General features: G+C 42.6%; 1 protein-coding gene across 4 annotated transcripts in view; it reads right to left on the bottom strand.

The window, feature by feature from the left end:
• The window catches only part of NARS2 (asparaginyl-tRNA synthetase 2, mitochondrial), a 51,404-nt gene that overhangs the window by 9,001 nt on the left and 20,964 nt on the right, over positions 1-21,439 (bottom strand). The window contains exons 7-11 of one of the 4 annotated variants that reach the window (XM_051778613.1): positions 11,665-11,797; positions 5,133-5,230; positions 4,688-4,732; positions 2,793-2,859; positions 1,105-1,317 (exon numbers count right to left, since the gene is read on the bottom strand). In XM_051778613.1, coding sequence (XP_051634573.1) covers positions 1,105-1,317; positions 2,793-2,859; positions 4,688-4,732; positions 5,133-5,230; positions 11,665-11,797 — 556 coding nt within the window. Of the gene's footprint in view, positions 1-1,104; positions 1,318-2,792; positions 2,860-4,687; positions 4,733-5,131; positions 5,231-11,664; positions 11,798-21,439 lie in introns of all 4 variants that reach the window. The other 3 variants (XM_051778614.1, XM_051778615.1, XM_051778616.1) reach the window with 3 other exon arrangements.

Raw genomic sequence — 21,439 nt, 5'->3', positions numbered from 1 at the left:
ACTAGTTGAAGTCATGCCCCGTAGCCACACAGTGACTGGCAGAAGTACAGTTGATGCTGATGGTTGGTTGTAAAACCCTACTGTAATTCTTCCAGAGTCTGTGACACTTAGATAAGTATTTGCACATACTTGAAAAGTCTCTTGTTGACAGAAGGCTCGGAGGAAATTTTGCAAGGATAAACTTCAGTAAATCTACAGAAAACCTAAACAACAGCAGTGATGTTCCACACTGAGAACATCTACAGCAAGTGGTTTGAACTGAATCTCACTAAGTTACTCTAGTCACAACCTGTGCGGGGTTATAAAGAACCCAACAGCAGCTCACAAGACAGCAAAGACACGTCGGCAAGTTTCTTGAAGCCCTGATTCCCTGCTCTGATGCTGTAACTTGTGTTCAGCCTTATCTACCCCCATTCCTTGGGCCAGCTCTAGTGGATATGGTATCAATGCCACTCATGTATTGGATCCAACTATTAGGATCCAAGTGATACCACTTAGGCTCTTAGGTTTGAGCTGGCTGTCTTCTCTGTTTTGTCTTCTAGGGTTACTTTTCTTATCCCACAGCTGAAGTGGTTCTAGAACTAAAGCCACTGAAGTGAAAGTGGTACATGGTAGGGTAGTTGCTCTTTGTAGCAGAAGCGATGCTTCAGGTTGTCTCAGTTCAACTGGGAAATCACACCTTCAAAGCATGAGGCTTGTTGATAAAGAGCTTACTTCCTGTGCCCATGTGCTATTTGAGCATTACATGGATGCTACATTTGGATGACAAGAGAATCACAGACTGCTTCAAGCCATGCAATTCTAGGCATTTCACCTAATAGTACAGAAGTTTACCAGGAAAAGAAATAAACTATGGCAAACTTGTCTTAAGGGAATTAAGCTAAAACTTGACACTATCCCATCTCCTGAATCTTCTCCCTCCTGTTGTTCCTGCTTTGGGGATTTCTTCTACAACAGGAAAAGAACCACACGGGATTGTCATGTCTTTTCTTGGACTTCTTGCACAGAGGCCCAGCAGATGATTATTTTCATCAGTCTATCTATCAGTAGGCCAAGACATATGCCTGGCCAAAAAAGCAGTGGAAGTGTGACCCATGGACTCACTGTGTGTTGAGGTCCATCTTCATTGTCCCGCATGTAGAAAGGCTTGAGGTCATATGGGTAGTTAATCACAAACACAGGAATCTCACCACAGTGCTTCACTAGGTACTTTTCATGTTCTGTTTGGAGGTCACAGCCCCACTGCAAAGACAGCAAAGGGGACCTGGGAACCTGCCTTCGAGTATCTTGCCCATGGCAAGAGACCCAGCAAAATCCCTGTGTAGAAGACGTGGAGCTTTGAATAACATGAAACCAAGCAAAGCAGCTTTTCATACAGGCCACTGGGAAAGTCTGCTAAGAAGACAGTTTCACAAGGTTTAAGGCACAGCAAAGCATGGAAAATAATATGATTTAACTTCACAGAGCAAGGCCAGATCAAACCAAAGCATCTGGTATCAAATCAGAAAAAAATCCCAAACAAACAAGCAAGAAACTCCACAAAATCAGCTCCCAAAAAACACCCCACCACACAAATAAACAAAACCAATCAACCAACCCCAGAACTTAACACCCAAACCACACTCCATATATCTAAAGAGAAATAGGCACCTATTCAAAGTCAGATTATTTGACTCCGCAAACTGGTCTTATTTCAGTATTACCTTTGGTATATAGAAAGCAGCTTTTCTGGGCTGATCCTCTCCTGCTGTGTTACATGTTACATTAAGTCTCACTTAAGAAAACCCAGTATTCTATTAAATTCTTTGTTATCAGAAACCTCAGACATTTGCAATGCCCCTCACTTTTCCTTTCTTCCACTGATGTTATAAATTTTGTGGCTTTTGACTTGAGACCTCAAGTCCATTTATAGGACGTGCAAAGAATATTGGGGGAGTAGAAGGGGAAGACTGGAACAGACCTCTCACAGATTCTCTTCATCTGAAAATATCCCAAGTTTGCTGTCTCAGATCAAGGTAGTACAGATAAGAGATCTGAGGTTCAACACCCACTGGTATGCACAGTGGAAACAGTTACCCAACTGGCTAAAAAGGTGGCTTTGGCCAGAGGATTATTTTCCTCAAGGTATCAGAATGAGATAACAATTAAAGAGTATACACATGAGGTGAGCACCACCACAAATGCTGTCCCATACTGGGGGGTGTGTGTGCGTGTGTTTGAAATTGTGCAAAATATGATTTTCAGAAAACCACAATCTGACAGCGTTAGAAAGACTAGCATGTTATTTTTTTTTCCCAGTCAACATCTATGCTTTGGAAAGAAAAGGGATTCCCTTTACATACATCTAGATTACATGGTATTTTGACATAGTATTGGCTTATTAATTGTTGTCAGACTTTTGGTGCTACCTTATTATATTTCCTTTATTTGAGGACTATTGCAGCAACTCTTCTTAGATGATTGCTACCGAATCTGCAACACTCCCAGCACTACTCACACACAGGAAAGAGAAGTGCCTTTGCTGAAGCCTTGGTCCTTCAACAGCACAGTCATCACTTCCTTCCCTGAATGCGTTACGTGTTGTTCTGCTACAGATCTCACTCCTTATATTGCTCCCATTTCAACCCCAAAGGCCAAAAGTTTCACCTGGGTGATAACCCACGAACACCCCAGAAGGCAGATAATCTGTGCCAAGTAACAGCTTCCGTGGTATCAGAAAGAAAGGAGATTCTATAGAGTTCAGGCTGTGCACATGAACAGGCACAGGGACAAGCCACCTGGCAACAACCTACCTCTGGCTTGAAAGTGAAAGTTTGAGAAGCTTGCTTCAAAATTTCCACTGCTTCACTGTATGAAATTCTGCAAGAGGAGAAAAAAAAAAGTCTTTAAGATAACTATGAAAGGAATAACAAAGTTTTCTGGACAAGTGCCATGCTGGGAAAAATAAGGAGGCACTTCCCCACCACCATGCCAACTTGTGTGTAATGTCAGACTTCCCAGCAATGCTTCTTTGGACAGAAACCAAAAAGCATTTTATATGGCAAGAACCCTATGTTTTCCTGTGCTTCAGCTACATGCTGGGCAGGAAGTGCTAAGCTCTCAACACTTCTGCATTATTGCAATGTTGCATGTCAGTCAAAAGTGAGCTCTGCAGAGAATTGCTTCATAGAAATTTGTGGATTTTTTTTAAAGAAAACAATGTGCTCTCATCAGCATAGCTACAACAACATAGCTCTAGCTCAGGGTGTGTTAGGCAAAAATAACAGCCCAGGGTGCAAAGCTCTTGTTGCTCAAATGTTTCCACTTTGCTTTGCAAAAACCATGAGATTTATTTGCAGCAATGTTTCTCTACTGCTCTGTCAGACTTGGGAGCAGATTCTCCACTGATTTCCACCAGCACAAAAGAACATGGCAATGCAAACAGAAAAACTGCAGTGAATGATTGCGTCAGGTTTGATAACTGGAAATCAAGACTCAGTGGAAAAGACTTTGGCTGATAAGTTTTCCACATACCAAGCAAAATGTCATGGACAGAGGAATAACCTGATGCTATACAACAGAACTATATAACAGAACTATACACTATATAACAGAAAGAATAACCTGATCACTACAATTTCATGTTTCTGTATCATTGGCTAAATCCAATTATAAACAAAATTCTCTAAGGAGCATGAGCTCTTTACACGCAGGTACAAGGTTTCACTAACACAGGGAAGGCTTCTGGAGGAAATACCTCAAGAAGGAATATATTGTTCCATGTGTTTGGTTTATGTCAGGCCACAGTCCAAATGAGGTATATCACTGGCACAGGTTCAACACATGTAACTGATGTGTGTAAGCCAGGAATGCCCCAGATCTGCCAGCAACTGATGAAGAGAGAGAGGGAGAAACAGATGTTCTGACTCTCCCTCTTTTTCCTTGGACCATGAGAGAAGCTGAGTGGCAACTCTGTCCTCTCAGGAATATCAGTTAGGTCCAAAGAGAGGACTGAAATGGGGAGATGGTAACTTCTCTGAGGTCTTCCACGGTGCTCTTGCAGACAGAGACACAGGGAGGATCTATCACGATCCTATTGCCCAAGTGTGGTTGTAGCTGCTTAATAGGACAACCAGTGCTGGGCTGAGCAGACCTACAGTGTTCTGTGGGACAAATGGAGAGCTCCACTATTTGAAGACATAGGCAGGAGTAAGGAAGGAGGTATTCTTGAGGGTCAGTGAGGGAAACCCAAACCCTTCAATTCTTTAGCACACATAGAACTGGGAATAGAAATAGGAGTTGCACAACCAACTGGGAATAGAAAAAAAAGTTGGAATTTTTAAATATCATAAAATACTTCTATAAAAAGGGAGCCACTGGAGCGGAGATGTGATTGAAAGAAGACCACCAAGGCCAAAACCAAGCAAGACAGTGAGCAAACCACTGTGCAAGTACATGCTGGAAGGAGGATACAGTTACAGAAAGAGGATCTCGTCCAGGGGAGCAAGAGCCAAAGGTCAGCAGATTCAGATGTCAGTCTCATGCAGAGATGAAAGGGTAATGACAAACAATAAAAGGGAACTGCAATTCATGCTCCTTTGGAGATATTATGCTAACCCAGAAGATATCGAGTTGTGAAAGAACATATACAAAATAGGAACTCTTTCCCCAAAAGCCCTCTTCCAGATCATTTTGAAATAGTACTTACGTCACAAATTTGTTCTTCAGTATTTGTTCCAACCTGTCCTTGGTCAAAAAAAGAAAAACATAAACATATAAAGATACTCTTAAGGGTTCAGGGGTCCAGTGGAGACTCAGAAAAGTGATTTTCCTCTATATTTGAATTTGTGGGACTGCATTCTGATCTAGATATGGGTCAAAATCCACTCCCGGCCATTCAGTGCTAAAAGAGTACCCGATTATTGAAGCTGATGATCCAGAGGCTGCCAGATGAAGTGACGGCTACACTTCCACCATATCCTCTCTCTGCTGGCCTGAACAATCACTTAAGCTCAGGCTGACATTTAGCTCTTCAATTTCTTAACACAGGACAACACAGTAAAAAAAGAATAATAAAAAATCAGCCTCCCTATAGCCAAGAACCCCCAAAATGCACAACAGGATTGCAGCTCTTTCTTGTCACATGCATTACCTTCTGTGCAGGAGCTACATATTTATGAAAAAGTTCAACATCATGAGGACATTTGGAGAGCACAGTGCTTGTTACTGTCTTGAAAAGATCTTCCATAACCTAATAGGAAAAAGAGAAATGGATGAAAAATGAACACTGCTTAGGTGTCCCAGACTATAAATGAAACATGGTACACATCAGCCAAATGGTACAGGAGTTTCTGTCCTTCTGCATGGTCAGACTGCATAAGAGGGTACCAGCTTGCTAATGCTCCTAATTAGCAGGCTTGCTTAGTAGTTGAAGAGGACTGGAACCTGTATTTCTACTATGGGTTTAGGACTTCAGTGTCTGCTGATGGCCTCAGTATCTTCAGTCAGGTATCTCCAGTGAAAAACAGCACAGTTGAAATATTCAAGCAGCAACCCTGGTCAGACAGACACATATTACAACCATTTGTGGAGACTGGTCTCAGATGAATTCTTAGTGAGGTATCTGTCCTGTAATGAGTCATTCTGGGTTTCTGCTTCATTATTAGAAAAAGCAGAACTAAAGGAAAGGAGAATAAACCTGTAGTGTGTAGAGCCAGCCCACCAAATGGATCCCAGCTAGAGAGATTCTGCAGAGTAAAAGCAAAGTGAAGACACACAGAGATGAGTAGAGAGCTAAAGCAGAGGACACATCAGTGCAGGGATGTTTGAGAAACTAAAAAGATGTGATTCCATTTCCCTAAACTAATGTGGATTAACTAAATGACATTATCATCCAATTTGGATATAGTTATCCAGTAAAACAGGCTTCACTCATTAAGAAATTAAAATGCCATTAAAAGCCCCCACATGCGATGCCATTTTCATCAACCTGTTGTAATTTTCTCTTTTGGTTAAGCAAAGCAGTCCATTCAGGACACTTGCTATTGTGCAGATTAAGTGTTCTCATGACTCCTCACAAAGCAGGTAGTGGTACAACCTGTGGTATCAACTGATGATGGCCCCAATCCTTCTTCAAAATCACCCTCCTATTCTACCCTCCTTGGTAAGAACAGAACAACGCAGCTGGGCTGCACGTCACCTCAGCCTGGTATGGGACTAGGTTTTTCATAATAAAAAGTATCTCTGAAAATTCTGGCACATTCTTTTTTTTTTTTTTTTTTTTTGGGAGCATAACAACTGCTTCATTAATTGCAGGGTTGGGAGAAGCAAAGTATCCACCAATGACACTTAGGTGAGCAGCAGTCCCTAGACACAAGGCCCAGGGAAGACTAACTGTGAAAGCACAAACCTGACATTCAGTCAGCAGATTAGAAGAAGCAGCAGCAGGTCTCTGCCTTACAAGCCCTTACAAGGAACCAGATCCTACAGGGTAAGAGGAACACAAGGCACAGAAATGAAGCAGCTGTGCTACTTACATAGCCTGTATGAGATGAGATTTCAGGCACATTGTTCAAACTCTTATGTTTGGATGAACATCTGTCACCTGTCCCAAGCTGCTGGAACACTACTCTGTGCTGAATAACCTCTGCATCCCACTAGCCTAGCAAAGCTGGTAAAGCAGTCCATTTTGACTCCTCTGGAGCCAAACTCAGACTCAACACTCTTGCATCAACCTGGGCCTTCTTTCTAAACAGGGAAGATGCAAATAAAGGAACGGCATTATCATATGCAGATTAACAGTTTCACCCCTCCTGGTACTCAAACATAGAGGAAATGAAAAGCCAGCATTCCTGCTGCTGAGTAGCAAATAACCAAACAGTCAGCTTTGAACTTTCTTCAAAGTAGCTAGAACAAGGCTTATGCAAATGAAATCAGAAAACTTCTTGGCAATTCATCTGGTTTCACCAGGCAGAGACGAAGGGATTTTACATTAAGCTTCCTCTTTCTAGAAAATGAAAGTATCATCTGGTTTCAGAAAAGCATGTTGTTTAATTAGCACTTTTTTTCCTCACTGTGCGATAAAGTAACAATTAGGTTCCCACAGCATTCAACATGAGCAGCTTCCTCTTGTGGAAAAAAGATGTGGGTGGTATGGGAAAAACAATCGGGGAAATATTTCCAGGTTTGAGACTGAGGTTTTATCCTGGCAAAAAAAACTAGACACGTGGGTCATACACTGGCCTCGTCACTGCTCTTATTTATGCCAAATGTGTACTAGACACAAAGAGTGGGGGGGGGAAAAAAAAGGAAAAAAAATCTCAAACTGAGAATTTATGTCTTTAAGCAGATAGTACAATGAAGGACTAGAAAGTGGGCAATAGGAGAAATGAGTGGAGAACTGTAACCAGTGGCTTGCTGAATTGAGGGAAAACGTGAGCTGGAGATACAGGTGGAGTGACTGGTTTGAACATATGCTGAAAGAAACATGTTTGATAGGAGACTTATACAGGGAAAAAGGCATTGGAATCACAGCAAGTAGCTTATCTCAGCAGTGGGACTTCTGATGTCCCAAAAGCCCATTAATTTGGTTGCTTCATAATGGCAATGTGGAAACTGCTGGTAGGAGGGCAGACAAGAAGGACAGAGGTTAAAGCTTTCCCCCCTCCCTCAACACTACAGCTTTTCTCTCTTTATTTTCACCTTTCAAAGTTCAGCAGTATCAACCTTGGCCTTCTCCAATGCTGCTGTGTTACTCAATGGTTAACTGTTCAATTTTAATTAGGAGCAGCTCCCAAGGGTATTGCTTAATTTTAACTTGGATCTTTTGATACTGCAACTTATCCTTTCCCAAATAAAATTATGATCAGAGTTGAAACAGGAAATCATCAATAAAACAGCAGTAAATGTCAGCAGCAGCAACAGGAGGTGCTGTGCATTCCAAGAAGAGTTCAAATCATCATCCCTGTTACGTAAGACACTTTCAGAAAAATCGCATGACCTGCCAGTAGGATTTTTATTAATGTATTTACCTGAGGCATGCATATGGATGCAGTGTAGATCACAGGCTATTTACATATGAGACACTCACCAGTGGAGCATTATTTCTTACTCTCATGCTTGGACACACACACCGTACATGTGTGCCCATATAAACACACAGAGAGGGGAGGATTCCCATCTGATCTTAGTCATAAAATCTCCTCTCTCAGCTACACAACCAACAGCTCAGGACCCACTCTAGAGAGATGCTGTTTTTATGCAAGGAAGGAGACTTGTCTGTAGGACCCCTGCTTCACTGGCCATTGAAGCTTGAATGCTGATGTAAGTTAGGGGATACAGCAAGCCTCAGCTATGGCAGCTGGATGCCACTTCAGAGAAGGAACCTACAGTCCTGCAGATACCCCAATGTCCCTAAAGAGTGCTGAGCAAGACACTTGGAGTAAACCTTTCCCACGTGATTACCAGTGTCTGTTCTCTTGAGACTGCAGTCAGATTTGCCCAAGTGCCTCAGCCTTAGCACTGAAGACAGAAAGAACGCTGAGTGCAAACTATTCTGGAAATCAAATCACATACATGTTTCAGATCCAAACTCTCTGAAGCTGACACCCAAAATCAGTCCCACTGATTTCATTTCATGCCTGAACTCCCTTCTATAAATGGAGGTAATAATGCTCCATGTCACTAGGCTGTAATGACAGCAAATTAATTTTGATGAAGTACATAACCAGTGGAAGACAATACTTCTGCCCTCAGGACAGAGCTCAAATACTGAGTGTTAAATTGTACTCTCCATCTGAAAGAGATATATTCTTCATCCCTTAAAGAGACAGTGGTGCTAGGATGTGATCTTGTTAAAGAAGACTAACACTATGCATAAACTCCCAAAAATGCCATCAGGAAAATGCCTTCTGGCAGTTCTTAACTTTACAGCCTAAATAATGTCTTTTTTAGCATAGTTTTGTATGTGTGTTTTATGAAATTCAATAATGACTGTATCAAATGGCCTCTTTGAGACCCCATTAGTGTCAGGAGTGAAGTGGGATCCTTTAAATCTACTACACTGCCAAGACAGCGGAATGAAAACCAGAAGATAACGGTGTACAGATACAGCTACATAACACGGCACTCAAGAGAGAGGGAGAGATTGACAACTGGTATCTCAGAGGACAAATGAAACTGGAGACCTTGGACCTCCAATACAGGTACTGGAGGGGAGATGACTCTAGATGGTCATGTCTGGAAGTCCAGACAATTCCACAATTGAACCTCTTCCACTGTCTACCTGACCTTCTTGTAACACCTTCTCATCCAGTTTGGAGGACAAAAGTGCCTTGGAGCAACCTGACCCAACTTCTTCACTTCACTTGTGGAAAGAGGTTACAGAGGTCTTTCCTTAGATACCCTTACATAGGTACCCTTAGGTACCCTGTACAATAAAGCAGAAATACTATTATCCAGCCATGCAGCATAAAGTACTGCACTAAGCACATGGGACTTTCCACAGAAAGTATTATGAAACCAGTATTGTGAGAGTTGAAGCTTCTTTGTAGCACTAAAACACATTTTGGCAGAGAACAGAAATTTATATTGCATGATTAACACATAAGAGACTTTGCAAGAACTGTGCTACTAATTTAGGAATAACTGAGCACTGCTCTGTGCAATTACAGTGGGGAAAAAAGGCCACTGTTCTAAGATTTCAGGCCCTTTGTTCCTAAATACATTTAACTTGGTTATTAAATCTTCTTTTTTCCTTTTATTTCATAAGGAAAGCTATGTTTTTTTTGGAGCTTTGGCTGAAAGACCTCAAGGCCTCATCAGTGAATGGTAAACATCTACATCTTTATAGCAAGACTCTTTAATGGTGTACAAGCAAATACTTCAACATGTCCCATAAGAAGCTGAGCATTCCCAGCATACTAGTTACTATTAGAGGTACTTAGTCCAAATGTTGAATATCAATTTCAAAAATAAATCTTAAACAATTCAGCTCTTTATGTGAGGACAAAGTTCAGATGGTAACCATGGCCAAGAGCCCCTGAGGCTTTCAACTGGGCGTTTTGCACCAAACAAAGAACTTGCAGATGACAACAAACAGACAAACTGCCCAATGGGCAGATACATGAGAGAACACTGAATTTAGGTCAGTTGCACCAGGAAAGAAACTTGACTTCGGCTTTAGAGCAGCTGGCAGGTTTTTTTGTTGGTGTTTTTCTGTTTTTTTAAAGAGTGATTGCCCAATGATTTAAAAATAAACAAAATGGGAACTCCACTTCTGCAAATAAGAACACCCCAAAATTAAGGCTGTTGCAATGTAGACTCACTATGAGGAATGAAAAATGAAGGCTGCTAGGAGACTTTCTGTTATAGGGAGAGAAGCTTGTCAAAGACTTTAAGACAGAGGGAAGATGTGAAGAGAGCACAAGATGAGACTTCACAAGATACTTAGCAACAACAAAAGCCAAGACAAGGGGGGAAGTTCCTCCTTTCCCTACAAATAAAAGCCCTACACATTCCAGAACAATTCTCAACCCTAATTCTCTGAACTGTCTGAACTGGTTGACTATACTTCAAAAGACAAGCAATTACGGTTCTTGCACAGGATATGTTGATGCTGTGTTCAAGAGCTCAAACACCACTTAACAGAAGACCCTGCTTATTATGCTAGATAAAAGCAGTGAAGATTTCAATTAGCTCCTGATTGCCTAGAGAAACAGGACTCAGGAAGTAAGGTGAGAACATATACATATGCTATGTTCTAAGAATACACAAAGTTGTTCTGGAGAAAAGGAGAGAGCAAAGAAAGAGCAGGATGCTACTAATGATGGATCACAGATTCCCAGTGGTCCACTGTGTGGTTCCACACAGTCCAGTGCCATCCAGACATCCCGGACGTAGAAGCAGCACACAGAGCATGTCAGCTCTGCTGTCTGGCCATAGTGACTCAGCAATGTGTACGATCCAGGCTGAAGAAATGACCACCTGGATGTTATTTTATAAATCTGTAGCCAGTGTCTCAGGTATTTTTCTTTATAAGGCTGTTTCTCCAATAGTTTTCCAGGGAGTTTACCTGATAAACCAGAGTTTGTGAGGATGTTTACTCATAAGTCCTACTGGACATAAGCTGGTTTACATTGAGACTAGTAAAATGCATTAGCATCCATCATGTGGTTCAACTGCAACCGAGAGGTCAATCCTGAAAAATCAAAAGTCAACTGACTAAGGATTTCCTCCAGTCTTCTGCTAAAGCCACAATGAACAGTGTATGCCAAAAACTGTTGTTTCTACTTCAGATTTCAATGCAGATTTCAAGGAGGCCTTTACAGACCACATCAAGGGACACACTGTACAAATACTGTTCATTCACTGGAGAGGTGTTGAAGGTTTTGAAAGGGAGAGTGCCACTTTCATTAGCCCAGTCAAGCACATTTATACACTTCCTGGCAATACAGCAACTGTGCAGCTTCAGATGAGGGCTGTGTGCACCTGTATCTTCCCTTCCAAATCCCCTCTGTGGCCTCATCTCTGTTGAGCAAATCCCAATCCTTGGGAAACCCTGTGCAGCCTCTACTTGGTTCACACAGGGTGAGAGGAGTTGTGACCTCAGTTGAGGGTAGGGAGCGCATCTCAAGGAGGAGGAAGAAGCCCTGGTACTGGTCCTGCACAGACATTTGGAGTGCCCACCTGCATGATGTCCTGTAGGTTTTCAGTGAAGGATAGCTCAGCCTCCACCATGTAGAACTCTGCCAGGTGCCGGCGACTCTGTGAGTTTTCCGCTCGGAACGTCGGACCAAAGGTGAACACGTGGGTAAAAGCCCTGCAAGGTGACAGTAAACAGGTAGGTCAGGTTCAGCACACAAGTGAGTCTGTTACACCTAAAGCCCTCACTTTTATCTCAGGATCTAGAAACAATGATGTTTCTATTTCATCTTTGACCCATTTAATGGCACTGCTGAATATGCCACTGTTATGTTCCTTTATCCAGACACGGAGAGGACTTATTCACACCTCTTCATGACTCAGGGAGGTTGCACACACAGTATTCAGCTTTCACTGTACACAAGTTGTGCTCAGGACACTTTTTGCAACTGTGAGGGAAGAAAAAACAACATTCTGCGGAGCCAGATAACTAGAGAAGCACCCAGTCATCACACCAGCCAGGTTCTCCTTGATTGCATCCTTTCTTGTTTCTTTAGCTGCAATGTCTGACCTTCACGGGTGCTGTGAGACCCCAGAGCACAACAGAGCAGAAAGTGCCCTGCAGCTGGAGTTGCTGGGCTAGTGCAAACACGAAGGGGTGGCTGGTGAAGCCCAGCAGGATGGATACACGGTGTACGGCTTGCAGTCCCCCTCTAGTGGCAAGACCGAAGTTTATTGCTGAAAGAGCCTTCGAGATAATCAACTGGGCATCGTCCACACACCTAAAAATGGTTCAGCTAAAGGGTCCCTACTGCAGAGAACACATCTGGGATATCACTTGGTGCTAGAGCAACCAATGCAATTCTCCAGCCACCTTCTGGAGAGTCTATTTAAACACATCCTCTCTTGTTCCGCAGTCATGTCATGCTGTGTTTCTACTTCCCTTGTAAGAAACCTTCCTATCCAACACCAACACACCCTTAAAAGTTTTAGTTTTATGTGGGAAGCTGCACTACAAGCAATACCTTTTACACCACGGGCTATGAACACTTGGGCTCCTGGACATCCTCAAGCCAGCAAGAGCTTCCCAAGCAGATGCCATGACAGCAGTGTTTCCCCTCTTGCTGCATGGGAAGCAAACCATGATTGGGGAAGAGAGTGAGCTGCTTCAGAAAAACCATGAACTGGGCAGCTGCTATCTTTAGTACATCTTTAACTTGATGTTATTTTCAGCTGTAGGCAGCATGTAAGAGAAAAAGAACCTCAGCAGTAGAGATTAAGCACAGTTTGATGCTCATGAAAGGATGCGTGCTAATAGCTGGGGTTGGCATTTGACTTGCATCTTGCTCTGCAAGCTTTCAATTTAAAGAGGATGTTCACTGAAGTTTCTGAACAGGCTAATTTTGTTAAACTGAAGTTTAAATAAACAACACTACAAAAAGCAGCATTTTTCCTTTGCCCCTTATGGAGACATCTGCGCTGCAAATAAAGGAACACACACATTCTGCTTCACTCATCTGTTTCCTCATGTCACATGTTGGTTAAAGGTTATGATCCAAAGAAAGAGCACTTTCTTTTTCCTTGAGTTGCTAGTAGTAAACACACCAGAAGAAAGTTTCAGGTCAAGACTCAATATGCAGCCTGCCTGCAGGTTTTTCTTCCCCATGGCTCTGCTTTCCCCCCTCCAAAAAACACATTTTCTGTCTCTACTTTGCCCCTGTACCTGCACTCTCTCATACATGACCACAGCATCTATGACTTTAACCAGATTTTGCAGCAAACATCTTTCCTCAAGCATCATTTTCAACATGCCTCTTCGCTCTGCTGCCTTTCTTGCTTGCTACGATGTTACTGTGAAACTTCTGCTGTCTCTCGATCATCCATCCTCTTTCAAACTGCCCTTTACTATAGTGCCTATAAAACCTCATCAATGTTTAGATAATTGATGTATCAAGACTGTTACTCAATGCACCAGTCAGTATTATATCATAGGTTCCTTGTGATCCCTCATCTGTAGGCAGCTGTTGTCTTGGGTTATACAGAAACACATGTTCTTCCTCAACAAGGCCATTTTGGTTTGTTTTTTTCCCCTGCTCCTACTGCACCTGGCACAACAAGGTCTTGGATCCAAAGCTTAAGAGCCTCAACTGCTATAGCAGTACAAACAACAAATATGAAAGAATGAGTCATGCTGTCAAAATTGTTTTGTGTTTAAGGCAGAACTGGTCAAAAACTTTTGCTTGGCAGGTTGTGGAGTCTGGCCTGCCGTGGAAAACAGGAGATGCAGGTTCTTGTTCTATCTGTCCTGACGTTTCAGGTTTTTGCTAAAATATTTCAATTTTAGGCTCTTCAGTTAAAGACAGAATTTTCCCTAAATACATGAATTTAGTCACAAGTTCAGTTTGTGGTTGAGCCAGGATCAGACACAAGACAAAAATATTTTGAAATGCCTGCAATTGCTGAAGTACCCATTCAGGTCTGCTCAGTTTGATGTGCACGTTTTTAATCTCTCACTGACATGAAGTCCTCCAAGTAACACTTAAAACTAAAGTGTGACACTAGCTGGTTAGCAGGAGATTCTGTCCCACAGAGCAACAGGCTGGCTTCAGCAAGAGACACTCTTCTCTGTGGCTGTCCAGGCACAGGCACTGACATTCGGTCACTGTAGGTTACCATGACAGATGACAGTCTCCAGCAATGCAGACTACTAAGAGTACTTTGAACTGTACTTATTTCCTTCTGAACAGCAGCCCAAACATGATGACTACTTACTTATTTTCCAAGGGGGTTGCCAACTGCATGATACCTAAAAGCAATCAAAAATAAAAATTACCCCTCATATTGCTCCAAGATGTCAACTATGGTCAAATACTTCACAGTCACAGATCAGTTTTGTACTGCAAGAATAAAGCCTCTCTATGCCTGAGACAGAGTTTCTGGGGAGGGGAAGTGCAGAACAACTGTCCCTGTTCCCACAGGAACCAACTTCTGTCTTTTCTCAGCTCTAGGCACCCTGTTGGAATGAATTTTCTCTAACCTGTAAACTGAGAACCACCTATGTTTACAAAATGAACCATTAGCACTGCAACTCTATGGACTATTCCAGAGTGCTCAACAACAGTAAGGGTAAGGGTTTTGTGATAGCCTGTAGAACCTCACATCACTGGTGTGGGGTTGAGTTTGCCTGCCTGCCCCTTGGAAGAAGGGAAAAAACAAAACTCAGCTCCCCCCCCCCATAAAAAAAACGCGCAGGAAGGGGAGGAATCATTCATTTCCCAGGCTAATTGTAAAGGAAAAAGACAGATACAAGTAACTGTGAGAACTTCACCACAATCCTGGGACCCTGGCAAAGGGAAACCAGCCAGATGACATGCTGGCAAAACGATCAAAGGAGCGCAGTAAATGCAAGTCATCTGGTAACAACAACGTAGCACTGACCAGAGGCCTGGACATAACAGAGGAACACAGCTAAAAATATATAGTCCCTGTTATCAACTCCATGCGTGAACAATTATTTCCATCCAGGCATTTATATGCTGCTTACTGTGCTCTGCCATTCAAGATACTACGCAAATGCTCGCTACACAAATCCAGCCTTTATTTGTACTTCATCTGCTATAAAAAACATATCTGTGATTTGATACACTGCTGTATCTCACTGAGAACGTATAAATATGTTAGAAAAGAGGGATGGGAGCTGACTCCGCTCCAATTTCATGGTACTGAGGGCAAAACCAGTAATTTTGTTCTGTGTGCATTCAGCACCTAGCACAATGGAGCCTCAGTCCAGGGCTGCAAGTCCTATGCTCTACGATGCAAATAATTAATCATTTAACATTCCCAGACCTCTGCAAGACTTCCAGCATTTAAAAATAACTTAAAAATTCTGGCTAGGTCTCCAAAAGTTCCTAGGTCAGTTAGGGTTGTGGGCACCAAAGAGTCTTTAAAAAAAAAATCAGTAGTGCTAATTCCTCATCTCCAACAAAAGCACGCAGGAGAAGAAAAAAAAGCCTAATAATCTGTTGAGCCTTTTCTCTTAGCCATTACAGCAGAGCAGTAACACTGTCCTTGTATGTGCTACCAAAGAATACAAGAGAAGCTTTGAAAAGAGTCCCTTTGCAGTCAGCTTTACCCAGATCAGAGCTCTGGACAGCAAGCTCAAGTGCATTGATGCAGCTCACAGGCGCTGCCGGGGTTGACACCAGAAGAAGGCATAGAGCCGCTTAATTAATTGCTCCCTTTCTGTAACTGTATTTCGCTCTGTCCAGTTCTCTGGGAAAATTTGAGAGCTTAATGTGGAGGCCAAGAGAATACCCATGGCACTCCCTCTAATACACTGAAATGTGGCAAAAGCCAGGGCCCGTCCTGCAAAACCCTGAGCTTGCTCATCCCAGCCCAGCAAAGGGCTCAGCCACTTTCCAGCTACAGGCTCACAGGAGTGCCTTTGGACACTGAAGCAGCACCTGGCAGCATTGTTGGAGCACAGCCGTCCTTCACACGGACGGTCACTCGGTGGAGGCTCATTTTTGCACAGACTGCTCTTGTGTTCTCCACCCTATGGACACCCAGGAAGGGAGAAACTTCCCCTTTCCACCTTTACTTCACATGCTACTTGAAACAGTCTTCTGAAGTAGCCACCTCTCTCCCTTTGGGAGCTTTCTGCCACGCACAATGAAAGCTCATTTCATTTGAGTTCGCTGACAATTCATTATAGAGGCAGTGATAGAAACCAATAGAGAAGTAATAAGTATCCGTGCCCAAAGCTGCTTCAAATCGTTCTTTTAATTAAACTCCTGCAATGTTTGTAGGCCTCACTGTCTCTGCCTTACTGGCAATTTTTATGCTGCAATCCAAATAGAATTAATTGTGCCGACGGTTCCCAAGCCAGGAATGGATTGTGCTCCTTTTCTGAGCCAGGACTCCACACTGCTACCGAGGTAATAAAGACTTATTTGTGCTGTCGAACCAAGGGGATATAACTCTGAACAAGGCAATTAATCAAGAAGATGCAATCCCTGCACAGTCAGCTTACAGCTCATGCCGAGGTCACAACACCACAGCAGTGACACAGCTGGAGGCAGAAGCTGGTTGCTGTGACTCAGGGCTAAGCACTAAACCACACCAGTACACACAGGGAGCAAAGATGTTTTTCAAAACTTAATCATCACAGTGACTCCTAGAGTAAGCCATAAAAATACATTACCAGCATGGCAGGGGGGAACAATTCACTTGGGGTGAGAGTGGTGCCCTTGCTGTTACCCCAAAATACTACAGGTGTCTGCATATACACAAATAATAGTGATTACTCTGACAAGGTCTGCAGTGAAGAGTTAAGTTGAACAGTGACTCGTGCAAAATCCTATCTCTGGCCATGCTAAATGAACACAGCATGTGACCCTTGTATATTCCCCTACACCATGATCCACCAACCTCTCCCGGCCATACACACGCTAAAATCCAGGTTGCAAGAAAATCTAGAAATAATTCTAACCCAAGGACAAAACAACAGATGATGTCAGCGGAGGAGGAAAGAACAGCAAGGTGACCCTAAAGCCAAGGAGTTTAGCTTTGTCAACCCACTGTCCTTTCCCTTAGGAAGGGAAGAAGTTAATAAAGTGAGCCATCTGATTTAATTCCACTCTGTTCCAGCATGACCATATTAATTCTGAGCATGGAGGACCTGCCTCCTCTGTTGAAATAAGCAGATGACTTTGCTCAGCTGCCAGGAGACACTAGTTGGCTGCAGTGCTTGACTCAAGCACGACTGGGATTGTTCAGGGATGCTGAAATTTATATGTTGAAAGATGTTACGGCCCACTGCAAAAAACCACACACAGACAGCCATTCAAACACACCAATCCAATGTCTCCAGGGTCTAGTTTTTGGAGGAGCTGGAAACCCAGAGCTCCTAATGATGCTAGAGAGGTACAGGTGCCCACCAGTTTGGAGAAGAGGCAGAATATTGTACAGAATATCTACCTAGAGCTGGGTAGACTGTGTTAAAATAAACCCCAAACCATCAGAGTTGGACAGAAATACCTGTTTTTTAACCTCAATGGAAAAATAATACTCCCTTTTCTATTGTTTGGTGGTTTGGATTCTGCCCAATGAAAGTGAATTTGTTTCTGTTGAAAAGGTAGCAGAAGGGACTGAAAAAGAAGTTTTAAAAACTCCTCATAGGACATGCCATTTCTGTCTGCCGTCTGGGGAAATGCAGGTGAGAAAAGTTGCATTTTGACAAGGGCTTTTGTAGCAGTATGTGAGAATTAGGCCTGGGCAGCAGAGCTGGTGTGCTGAGTGCTAAGGTTTCAACTCATGCTGCGACAAGATGGGACTGTACTTCCTTTTGTAAGCATCCAAAAATAGATACATAAATTAAAAAAAAAAAAAAGCTGTCTAAGTTCCCAGACAGAGACTGGGAAGTGCCAACTTCCCCCCCAACCAGTCAGACTGAAGCAATGCAGCAGTTTCCCTCGCTGCAATCTCCAAAGAGCAGGGACCCACAATGCCTGAGAGGCTGCATGTGCACAGCACTCTTCTGCCACACTCCAGGACCACCTCTCCCCTTGCCATAGCCTCTGCACCAGTTCCAGTAGCAAAATACAGAAGATGGGACAAAAATCCTCCCTAGGTAATCCACCTCTGCTTGAAAATGATCCAGGCACACTTGAGTAATTAACAACAACATGACCCATATACCCTAATTATCTGGCAAAGCACCCAGAATTTTGTTTATTAAACCCCAGAGCAGAGCTAGGCACTGGATTGTTAGCCTACAGATGGCAGGAGAATAGGGGAAAATCGAGACAAAGGACATAAGTGTTACTCAGAGACATACAAGTTGTCTGCTCCAGGCTCAAAGACCACATCAGCCTGGGTCCTCCACCCTCTTATGCAACACTGTTTTACTTTATTCTCAGTGGAGTCTTGTTTTGTCCTAGTGTTGATATTATTATTTCTAATTAAAGTCAATAAAAAGACTGATTAGCAATGAAAACTCAAGCTGGGTTGATGAAAGCCACCAAAGTAGTTGAACATTTATTCAAATAACCATTTCCTATGCTCTAGCCTAACAGAGATATTCTACAAAGAGTTACATAAAATGTTTCAAAGATTTAAATAAAACAGCGAGAAAAGACGTTTTTCAAAAGTTAATCATCCCTGTGACTCCTACTCTAAGCCATAAAAATACATTACCGACATGGCAGGGGGGGAAACAATTGGGTTAAATCTTTTTCCTTTCAAAGTGGAAAACCCCCATGTTCTCTGAAAACTGCTTTTTAACACCCATGAAAAAGATATTTTCTTTAATTTTTGTTTTTCAGATGAACATGGATTTTATGAACTCTGCAAAAAAGAATCACAACAAGAAAATGCATTGGTGGGTGCATTACTGTACAAAAGGAGTCACGGTTTAGGTCACATTCCAAAGTTTGGGCGTAACTATTTAAAATCTCCAAGGCCTACAATTCTACAGTAACTAAACAAAGTAAGCAACTGCACAAAAAATTTTTCTTAAATCTGTATTAAACAGATCTAGCCTTATTCTACCACAGCACGACGACAGCAAATTGGAGAATTTTAGGGCACACGCTAATAGATTTGTGCATCTATTTTAAGGAAAGCTGTGGGAGCAAATAGGGATGAAGTTGTCTAATTTCACATCTCATCCTAAAGCCACTTCTCAGGGCATAGAGGCTCCCTAAGAAGCAGGAGCTGCAGCCTGGACACAAGGCACGTTCATGCTCTTGTAAGCTATCGAGTTTGCTACAGAGCCAGGAGCCACTGATGGTCAGCTGAGCTGCAGTGAGAGGCCACCCAAAGCTTCTTGCTTGCCTCAGTTCCAAAGTAAAACAAGTTTGCAGAAGTAACCATGAATGTGGCTACTACAGCACGGGAACATGCGGGCAGAGGGTTATAACAGCCCTATTGTAACTCACAAAGCCACAGCTTCTTAAGCCCTTGCAGCTCTCCTGGTGCTGTCTGGGCACATGGATGAAGCTGAGCTGCAAGGCCCTACACAAACGTGGATGCTGGGCTCTTCTGACACAGATCCTACAGTACCTACTACTGCTTGGAATAGGGATGACAAGATATTCAGAGAAGGACCAAAAATCTCAGCTGATGACATCTTTCACCAGACGAGTATACAACCTGTTCTTCTGTTGCTACCTGCATTTCATTTTTACAGCCAGCAGGTAAAAAGAAGAACACATAGTCCAAGACTGCTGGGATTGTATTCAGCCCCTCCATATGTGGATCCCAGCACATGGCTGACCCGCTGCTACTGTCAGCACATGCTCACCGTGCTTCTTGCAAGTCAATTACCTATTTCCCCTCCAAAAAAAGTGGAGGGAAAAAAGGACCAACAGCATATCCATGCATACTGTAAAGCTCCAACCAGCCAAGCAACCCTAGACTCACTGTTGTACCTACAAAGTTCATGTATTTGGCCTCCCAGTAATACGAAGTCATTAACAATCATTGCAGCAGTCATGAACCAGACTGAAGCACGCGGTAATTGATTAAAACCAGACATGTCACAGTTGCTTTTTATAGATCCAATTAAGTGTCAGCCTAATTAATGGAAGTTAGTGCGCTAATTATAAGAGTCTGCATTATGAGTCAGACTCAAACAAATGTTGTGCAAGAAATGTCAGAGATTTTTTTCAGACATCCAAGATAAATAATTACACTTATTTTTGTTGCTTCTTAGCAACAGGAATGTTATACAACTGGACATCATTCCTGCAGCTGCATTCAGAAGTGTTTAAAATTGTACAATGTAGAGCAAATATTTGCTTAAAGACAATGCAATCTGTTTCATCATTAGCAAGTCATTTTGGAATCAAATTTTAAAACTGTGTTTGCCAGACTGCTGAAAATGAAGCCTCTTTTATGGAAGGCAGCCTCAAACCCATCTCTTTTGAGCTCTGCAGTGTTTTCTTGAACACCAAACGAAAATGACAGCACTCTCTCTTTCATTCTCCATCTCCTCCATGCTTTGAAATGCACTAAAGTACTGACGTATTACAAGTGAAATCAGTGGGACTTACGTACCTTTTGTAATCAAAAGAAAATTCACCGAGTTCAGCTCTCCACAAACTCAAGGGGACCCAGCAAAAATGGTCTGAGTGATTGTGATTTTTTTTTAGAGCCTCTCTGCAACCAGCAAAACCAGTTGCAGGACTGTAGAGAATATGTGGATTTGGCAGAACAGCAGCAAAATACATGATGATTTAGAAATCAAGGGAATTTGCTTGAGGAGAGGGGGATTAATTATGTCGCAACTAAACCAAGTTTGATAGCTAGGCATTAACAGGAAGAAGTCAGCATGAAAGGCTGAGATTTTATGTTAGTAGAAAAATACAGCTCCTGGGATGTTGAACTGAAACTGAACTAGAGAGAGAAATCATCAAGGTGCTCTTATGCACGAGATAGGTGGAGATGAAAATGAGAACGAAGCCAAGAAAAAACTTAGAAGGAGAAAATAACTCAGGAGGTCATTGGTCCAGTCTGCTGTCCAAAGCAGGGTCAGCAAGAAGGCCAGACCAAGCTGCTCAAAGCTCCATCTAGCTGTGTCTCTGATGAACAGTACAGAGTTTCTCTCAGCAATATTTTCCAATGCTTGACAGATTTCTTCATGATTTTTTTCCCACCTATATCCACTCAGAACTTCTCATTTCAGTTTATCCCCATTGTCTCTCGTCCTCCTGTTGTTCATCATTGCAAAGAGTGGGCTTGTCTTCTTGATAATCTCCTTGCAGGTCCTAACAGGTTGCTATTAGGTTGCCCCTCCCATTCGCAGGGAACTTCAAGA

The sequence above is a fragment of the Manacus candei genome, unplaced genomic scaffold (assembly GCF_025592945.1).
Source record: "Manacus candei isolate 608988 ecotype Guabito, Panama unplaced genomic scaffold, ASM2559294v1 h1tg000014l, whole genome shotgun sequence".
Lineage (NCBI taxonomy): Eukaryota > Metazoa > Chordata > Aves > Passeriformes > Pipridae > Manacus > Manacus candei.
The sequence above is the reverse complement of the archived record's forward strand: the minus strand, read 5'-3'. Positions and strand labels throughout refer to the sequence as shown.